This window comes from Emys orbicularis, chromosome 2 (assembly GCF_028017835.1).
Source record: "Emys orbicularis isolate rEmyOrb1 chromosome 2, rEmyOrb1.hap1, whole genome shotgun sequence".
Lineage (NCBI taxonomy): Eukaryota > Metazoa > Chordata > Testudines > Emydidae > Emys > Emys orbicularis.
Genome location: NC_088684.1, coordinates 49,721,775 through 49,731,151, shown reverse-complemented (window position 1 = coordinate 49,731,151; position 9,377 = coordinate 49,721,775). Strand labels below are relative to the sequence as shown.

At 41.6% G+C, this 9,377-nt stretch overlaps 1 protein-coding gene across 1 annotated transcript in view; it reads left to right on the top strand.

Moving 5' to 3' along the window:
- Positions 1-463: 463 nt before the first annotated feature.
- LRRCC1 (leucine rich repeat and coiled-coil centrosomal protein 1) overlaps positions 464-9,377 on the top strand; it is a 47,695-nt gene continuing 38,781 nt past the window's right edge. Inside the window, exons 1-4 of the mRNA XM_065398914.1 lie at positions 464-654; positions 2,690-2,895; positions 3,330-3,395; positions 7,053-7,220. Coding sequence (XP_065254986.1) covers positions 596-654; positions 2,690-2,895; positions 3,330-3,395; positions 7,053-7,220 — 499 coding nt within the window. The 5' untranslated portion in view covers positions 464-595. The remainder of the gene's footprint in view (positions 655-2,689; positions 2,896-3,329; positions 3,396-7,052; positions 7,221-9,377) is intronic.

Below are 9,377 nucleotides of genomic sequence, written 5' to 3'. Positions count from 1 at the left end.
TAAGCTGGAGAACCTTGATGTCTCGGGAATAAAAGGGCTTTAGAGAATTAACATGGTATACTTTAGGTATACTGAAAGCAAATGAAAAATTCCCCAGTCACTATGACAAATCTCCTGAGTTTGGGAGTCTGACTCCTGATTGTTGAACACTAAGGGTTAGCAATGCAGAGGTTCTCCGTGATTACAGGGCTGCAACAGGGGATATAGCGGTCACGTCTACACTAGGGGCGCTCGGGGTTAAGGCTCCCAGTCATGCTACAGCCCACAGGTCAGCGGCCCCAGCAGCGCGACCAACACAAGGGCAGACAGAGCCACGTTCCCTTCGTTAATGCGCATGCTCAGAAACTACAAGGTCTCGGAAGGAACTTGTTCCGGAGGCGGCGCAACCGGCCTCTCTCTGGGAGGGGAGGAGGAATCGCGACGGCCTGCGGTGGGGGGTTGCTTTACCGCTCTATGTCGTAACGGCCTCTGACCCAGCCGTAAAGCCCCACTCCCAGCGATGTCGTTGGATCTGGGGAGATTTAAAGTGAAAGGCGCCAGAATCCGCTGCTGGCTGCCTGGCCGCCTCCTGTAGCGCGGCGGAGCCGCCGGCAACATGGCGAGAGCTGGCGCCGTGCTTGGGGAGCTCAGCCTCATGGACAAAGGCATTGGGAGGTGAGGGAGCCCCGCCGGGGGCGGGGGGTTGTGGGCTTTCCCCCGCTGGCCGGGCGGAGGGGCTCCCAGGGACCTAGCCGGCGGGAGTCCGAGGAGTGGTCGCTAGTGAGGTGCGGAGTGCGCCCGGGAGCGGGGGGTCTTAGGAGGAGAGGGAGCGATGATGTCGATGTTTCGATAACGGTGGGGCTCGGAAACAGGAGCGGGGAGACGTGCTCCTGCTGGATAGTGTCAGCTTTGGCGTCCCCCCAGGAGCGGGGCATGCGTGAGAAGGGCGTCCCGGGCCCCGGTATTACCAGTGCACTTTCAGAGCTCACCTACACGCCTGTTCCTCTCCGGGCAGACTCGCAGGAAGGGGCAGAGCTGTGACGAGCCCTATTGGATTTGCCTTTTGTGTTCTTCGTGCATCCATTTCACATCCCCTTGCCATTTATTGCAGCTACATGTGGTCTGTCATTTATAGCGTTTATGTGATCCATTTTCCTGGACTGTATTTTAAAGAGTTTTCCATTGTACTAATTGTGTGACCTACACTGCCTGAGTTTCTGGATTAGAAATGCTGCACTTTCTGTTTAACACTTCAGCTCCAGTTAATATGTGCTCACGCTTAGATACTGTTGTCAACGTTACTTGTGCTACTCCATAATCTTTTATAGTGGGGTGTTAACGTAAATCCGCTTCTAAAAGTAAGCAGAGTAGCAAATCTTAAATCACTTTGCCTGCAAAGATTGGTATCAAGTGCATATTAAATATTGAAGTGCCTAAACAATAGCACATTTCTTTGCTTCACAGACTTGATGGTCTTTTAAAAACTTTTAAAAATAGAACCTCAGTATAAAAAGACCTAAGTCCTTCTACAAAAACAACAAGGAGTCTGGTGGCACCTTAAAGACTAACAGATTTATTTGGGCATAAGCTTTCGTGGGTAAAAAACCTCACTTCTTCGGATGCAGAAGTGAGGTTTTTACCCACGAAAGCTTATGCCCAAATAAATCTGTTAGTCTTTAAGGTGCCACCAGAGACTCCTTGTTGTTTTTGTAGATACAGACTAACACGGCTACCCCCTGATACCTAAGTCCTTCTACTTGAGCCTGGGCAATAACCTAGCTGTAGTCAAACAAACACTTTTGAACAGAGACAGAAATTTGCTCATTGAGGACAAAAACCAAGATGGCAAGTTCTTTAGTACCCTAACTAAACTCTACAGTTTTTCCTAATTGTCCACCACATTTAAGATGAGAGCATTGTAATTAATGTAGGTGGCTAGAACAGAATTTTTGTTTTAAGCATGTTTTTTATGAGAGACAGTGTGAGCAGTAGGCTTGGTCTACATGAAAAAATTAGGTTGATTTAACTACGAGAGTTGGTTGTGAAAAATTCCCACCCTATAGCAGAGTAGTTAAGTTGATCTGAGGCTATGTCTACACTAGAAACTTCAAACCGCTGCTCCCGCAGCAGCACTTTGAAGTGCAAGTGAGCGCTGGGAGAGAGGTCTCCCAGTGCTCCTGGTAATCCACCTCCACAAGGGGAATAACACCCCCCTGAGCGCAGCAAGTTTCAGTGCTGTAAAGTGGCAGTGTAGATAGTGCACCAGCGCTGGGAGCTGCGCTCCTTGTGCAGGTGTTTGTTTTTGGTTTTGTTTAGAGAGAGAGCTCTCCCAGCACTGCGCCACAACCACACAAGCCATGTTAAAGCACTGCCGCAGCAGCACTTTAGCGTTGTCGGTGTAGACTAGCCCTCAGATACAGAAAAGGTCTACTAACTTTTAGCTTTTTGTGGGAAGGAGGGCTAAAGATACTGGTAAGTATAGTGGATTATTTTCAAGTTTAAATATTGAGAACCTTAAATGTAAGGCAGATTATTTTGATTTGCTATAGTACACTATTCTACTTGAATAAAATATTATTTTTTTAAATAGTGATGTGTAAAATTTGTGATTTGCACCCCTTAAAATGTTGGTTAATTTGAGATTTAGACATGTTTTATAAGTTAATTATCTTAAGACATCTTAATTAATACTGGGTATTTTCATTTATAGCTTGTTGGAGATAACTCTAAGTTCAGAACTTCACACAATCAACCTACATTGTAACCAAATCTCGAAGATTGAAGGGCTTGGCCATATCCAGAATTTGCAGCATTTAGACTTGTCATCTAATCAAATAAATCAAATCGAAGGACTAAGTACCCTAACTAATCTTCGCACTTTAAATTTATCCTGTAACTTGATAACAAAAGTAGAGGGTTAGTATATTTTTTGTTTTCTTTCCCTTTAACATTTTATGAGCCTCTTCTGAAATAATTGTGTTGAGGTTTGATTCAAGAAAGATCTTAAGCCTGTGATTGAAGTTAAGCATGTGCTTAAACCCCATTGAAGTCAAAATCCCATATTACATATTGGATTAAATTGAAGAAATAATAAACAAGTCATTCTAAAGGACATCATGGCAATATTTCCCAGTTGACTATTTAAAGTAGGTTAAAAAGTTGATTTTAAAATGTTGATCTTCATTCTTGTTAAATAATACCAACCACAGTGCATCATAATAAACATAGTTTATATTTGTCATTTATAGTGTCTAGTCTGTCTTCCTTATTTTACCAGTCAGGCATGTTTATCTCCTGAGTATTTTTTTTTTAAAGCTCTTGCACTAACGTTTTCCCCCCACTTTGTTTAGGACTGGAAAAGCTACATAATTTAACTAAACTGAATTTGTCATACAACCGCATACATGATCTTACTGGTAAGTGGATCTGGCAGTGATGTTTTCACAATTAATATAAAATATCTGACCAAATGTAGTCGCAAAGAACTAAAGGATAAGAAATGTAGGACATTGGATGTCTCAGGAATTTACTACCATTGGAATATGAAGCTTTTAATCTTTAGATCATAGGTTCAAATCCTGACCAGGTCACTACTGGCTGAAATTAATTACCATTTAACAGTTAGGTGGCTAATGTGAAATGTATTAATAATTTTAAAAGAGAGGTGCACAGTCACTTGAACCACCATTGGCAATAGACCTATGTTCCTCTTGTTGGTAGTATCATCAGAGAGACCAAAGATTGTAGACATGTTTAAATACTTTTGCTGAAGCAGAGTGGGAATCTTGAGTTGCTTGGTGCTGTAACTGTGCTGTCAATCTTTCATGTACAATGAGCACTATATTCACTTTTAGAAAAACAAATACAAAATGTTTTAAACAAGGGAGAGTTCAGAAATAGTACAGCAGGAAGGAGGCCTGGGTTTTATTTTCATTTCTGCCACTGTCTTGCTGTGGTAACTTCATGTGTAAAATGCAAATTCTTCCCAACTTGATAAAGCACTTCAAGATATTCTGTATCTGGGTATCACAATTCAGAGTATTATTACCAGGAGAGTACTATCGTAATAGTTCTGTTATGTAAAACCTTTCATCTGAGGTTCCCAAATAACTTTTTTAATCACTTGCCCTCACAATACCCCTGTGAGGTAGGCATCCGACATTTTGCGTATTTTAGGTACTTTTTGAACACAGAAGAGAACAGCCTCTCTGAAAATGAATTTTTAGGCTAGCTTCCTGGAGTAGACATCATATCTTATTTTTGGTCACAGCATGTAGGCAGCAAATTCAAAGTATATGCTGTTAACAGTAATATACAATGATAATGAGTCATATCAAGCTGTCTTGGCACTAAATAGAGAAAATGTTCCCAGTGGTGCTTGCAATATTTATCATCTACAAAACATATAAGCCTGACATCAACACACAAATGTATTTACACATGGTATGTGTGTTGCCACTACTGTTGTGAGAGCACCATCATGAAATCTTTGCACTTAATTTTGTCTGCAGTGATGCACTCTTTGCTGGTGCAATGCCATTGTGTATGGAAATTGCAGACATAGCAGCCCTGTCAGTTGAACTGACCTTCCCATCACAATGCCATAGTGATTTTCGATAAAACTGCTGGGGGGGCAGAGCTGGACTTGGGGGGGCAGCTGGGGGGGGTTGGGCAGAGCCGGGCATGGGACCACTGGGTGGCAGAGCAGGGATGGGGGTGACGGGCGGGGGGCAGAGAAGGGAAGGAGCCAAGCTGGGCACAGGACCACTGGGGGGCAGACTCGAGATCAGACTTGGGTTTCAGCAGCTGCTGGTCCAACATCTGCAGCAAAGGCACTGGTAGCCCCCCGCTGGGCACCAGCCGGGCTTTGTCTGGGCGGGGGGCAGAGAAGGGAAGGAGCCAAGCTGGGCACAGGACCACTGGGGGGCAGACTCGAGATCAGACTTGGGTTTCAGCAGCTGCTGGTCCAACATCTGCAGCAAAGGCACTGGTAGCCCCGCGCTGGGCACCAGCTGGGCTTTGTCTGGGGTCCGCCAGGGAGGAGAAGGGCAGGGTGGGTCTGGGGAGGGGAGGGTGTTGCGGTGACAGCACTGGGACCGGAGGAGGGGTGTGTGTTTTTAAAGCTATTTTGATTTGGGGCTGGTGGCTGTTCTTTGGGGTCATGTGGCTGATCTCATTAGGGGATTGTTGCTGGTATTTGGAGACAGGATGGGGGTGATGGGATGATTGGAGATCAGGGCTTTGGAGATGAGTTGGGGGTCAGGATGTGTTGCTGTTGGGACCCTTGTAGAGGGAACAGCGATGGAGTCTCACCAGAGGATTTATGTATGTTCAGTAATAATCCTGATGGATGCTCCATAACTGACCATTTTTAAATCAAGATTTAAAAGATCTGCTGTGGGAATTATTTTGGGGAAGTTCCATGGCCTGTGTTATGCAGGAGGTCAGACTCACTAGGTGATCACAATGGTCCCTTCTGGCCTTAGAATCTATGAATTACATATGTTCAACTAGGGATCACTTCGTCCTCTTTCAGCAGGTCAGCAGCAACTGAGGTATTACTAGGCAGGAACCATAAGCACAGTAGCTGATTATCTATGATGTGTTCTTGTACTAATGGGCAGTATTTAGACCTTGAGAATCAAAGACAAAATTTACATAAGTGCAGTATTTTAGCATGCTTACTTCATTAGCTACCTTCACTTGTATTATGTTTGCAAATCTATATCCCACTGAAGAATATTTCACATTATTGTGAAATTTACCAGTATAGCAAATAACTATAGAAATAGCTTTGTGGTCTTCTGTCAGATGCTTGACATTCTTTTAATGAACTTCTTGTCAGTTTTTTTGCTGTCTCTTTTTAATTAAACCCGTAGATTTGTAATCCTCACGCTTAATTTGGCCATGAATACTAAAATATATAATCCAGTGATGGAAACATGATTTAATATGTAGTCAGGTGACACAGGGCTTACTCTTACAAGCAACTTGCAGGATCATGACCCAAGTTTCACAACTGTGAGGCAAATACAGACTACTACTTAGGGTACGTCTACACTAGAAACTTAATTTACAACCACGCAGTAATTACTGTGTTGGTGCATGTCTATACTACCCTTCTTGGGTCAGTGGTGGGTGTCCTCACCAGGAGCGCTTCCACCGACCTACAAGGGGCAGTGTGGGGAGCTGAGAGCCTGGTCTCTCAGTCCGCTCTCAGCTCCCTCCTGGGAGCCTGGCTGCCCAACAGGCTCCTAGTGGGCTCACGCCCCCCCCCTCCCTGTTCCCCACCTTAGTGGCTTCAGATAGTACACATGCAGCAGAATTGGAGGTAGTTGGCAACTAGACATGAGGGAGCACTGTTTTCACAGTGCTGAGCCTTGTCTTAGTAAGTTTCCTGTGCGATAGTGCTTGTGGGGGAGAGAAGAGGACGAGTTGGTTGGGGTGGAATAGGGGGAGCTATTGCTGTGTAAATTCCCATGAAGGATTTCATCCACTAAAGTAGCCTTCCTGGAGCTGCTCTATTATTGTACTATTTACAATGTCCATAGAAGTACAGTAATCTTTTTAAAATTAAAACCTTTTCAGTGAACTATTTCCAAAATAAGAAGTGTGATTAGACTTATTTTTAGTCACATTTTTAATCCTACATATCTCTTTAAGGATTCATTTACACAATAAATATAACTTTTATTCTAAGTGCTAGCCCTAACTAAGCTGAATAGAGTGTAAACTGCAATCTTAGTAATGCACTTTGCATTTACTAAAATAGATCTTCAAGCAGAATATTCTCTATTTTTAAACAACTGATTTTTTTTTAAACTGACAATATAATCCCTTTTAAAAGTTACTTCTCAAAATTAACATTAATGCAATATTGTCTTATAATGGATAAATCTTGGGAGGGAAGTGGGGCAAATGTTGGATAATTTCAGGGTGTAAAATATTTTAAAGTATTTTTTTTTTGTTGATAGCTTTCCTGTAAAATGCCATATACCAACTTAGGAAATGTTTGTTCTTAAATACTTATTTGTAATAGAAGTCACTGCTTTGTATTTTTCTAAATTTTACAGGATTTCTAGACCTTCGTGGAACCTGTCATAAAATTAGTCACATTGATCTCCACAGCAACTGCATAAATAGTATTAACCATTTACTCCAATGTATGATGGGACTGCACTACTTGACCAATCTTACTTTAGAAAAAAATGGAAAGGGCAATCCAGTCTGTGACACAACAGGTATGAATAATATACTAGATAATTACTTTGAACTCTAGTTACTGTCCAAACATCAGTGGCTTCTGTGTCTTGTAAACCTGTGATGTAGTTTCTGCAACTAGTAGCTTGATTCATAAATTATGGCCAGCCATCAAAAACCTAAATTCTGTCATACTGTGGTGACCTTTGTGATCAAATCTCTCTACTCCCTGATTCATTCTGTCAAAACCATTGAAGTTTTTCTTCCTTTCTACCTATACAATATACCATGCATGCTGAAAGTAGTCTTTTTTTTGTTACTATTATTTTTTGCTACATTCAGAGAATGATCAGAGAAACTGTTTATTTTCAAGAGCAGTGGTTGTCAAAGGTCAGCTGAGAACTGGCTGGTCATCTGGTGCTGCCTGTTTTTGTTTCCAGCTGCGAAATAGCATTAAGACATCTAAACACATTAATTGCTGTAGCAGGGATTTTAGTCAGTTGCAAATGGGCATAGAGGAGTTCTATGAAACAGTCTGTATTAAAATGTGGATCACACTGTGGACAAAATTTGAGAACTAAAAAATTTTTATCTTCAAGTCCTTAATAGAATTGTACCGGGGTTCTCTCAACATGTTCAGAGAAATGTCATGATATAACTAAAATATGACTCTGTTCTGCATGCTGGTGATGAGAGTGATAATACTTATTGTGCACACATCTCATAAGGAATCAATTATGATCCTCCAAGAACTAAGTTTGTCCCAATGTATTCAGTATTAGGGGGTAGCCGTGTTAGTCTGTATCTACAAAAACAACAAGGAGTCTGGTGGCACCTTAAAGACTAACAGATTTATTTGGGCATAAGCTTTCGTGGGTAAAAACCTCACTTCTTCAGATGCCCACGAAAGCTTATGCCCAAATAAATGTATTCAGTGGTACCATTCCAGGACACGGTGAGCCTGAACTGAAATTGTGAATTAAAAGAAATAATTAAACTTAATATGTAGTAGACTGATTAGGAAAAAGCATTTTTAAATATGACAGGTTTAAACTGAAAATATTAGTACAGAAAGAATGCCTTGGATAAATGTTATGCTGATAATTTTGAGTCAAACTTCAATTATCTTTAGCATGAAGGTGTTTATAACAGTTGCCAGTAGTGAATACTATAGTTAAGGTTGAAAAAACAGTTTCTGTAGTATACATCTGGAATTGCAGGTTCATACTGTCCAAAATCTTACCTTCAGTCCAAACAGTGATCCATGTTTGGTTTCTGCACAGAGATGACATTTTTGGAAAGCTTGTGCAAAATCTGTGCCCTTGTTGCATTTAAAAAAAAAAAAGTGATTTAAAAACAAAAACAAAAATTGAAAAAAATTGGATTTTTTTTTTTTGTTTTTTTTATAAACCATTTGAAAATAAGACAAGCTATGTTAAAATCATTTAAATAAAAATGTAATATTAAACCAGTACATGTTTGTTGCTGAAGTTGTAAAGAAAGAAAATCAAACTGCTGGCTAAGCACTGAAGTCGCTGGAACCAGTTTGTTAAAGTGCTACATCAGCCTTTGACAGCAGTAGCTTCTTTGGCAGCTGCTAAGTGTCACCGTTTCAAGGAGTTACTCCACCTTCTGTGGTCTGCTCCAGGAATGCCCCTCAGGTTCCTCTCTCTGTCACTTCTCTCTGGGCAGGGACCCACGTCCCACTCCTTTCTGAGCAGTGGTTTTAGGCTGCAGTACTCTTTCACTTCACTGTGTTTATTCCACGCAGGCTTGACAAACATCCAGCCCCTGGACAGTGACAGGTTACTGGTAAAATATCTCTTTCAAAGTAGAGTATATTTATTTAAGTACAAAAGCATACAGAGAAAATGTACAAAACAGTAAGAGATGTAGATGAATACTAAACATATCACACATCAGTCTTATGGGGACCATGGCAGGTTTAATTCTTCCAGCTCTTCAGCAGGGCTAGGTCACTCGTGGACCACAGATCAGGTCTGTTTGTTGAATCCAAAAGGAAAGCCCCTCTGTCAGGTTAAATGAAGCCTTTATGCTCCAAAAGCCTTTTGTTTTCTTGGGCCTCTGGTACCTGTTTGAACAGTGTATATATATATAAATCACCCCAAGGGTGATCGTTCTCTGGAGTTGTGTACCATCCCAGGGACTGCAGTAATCACCCCACGCTGTTTTTAGTT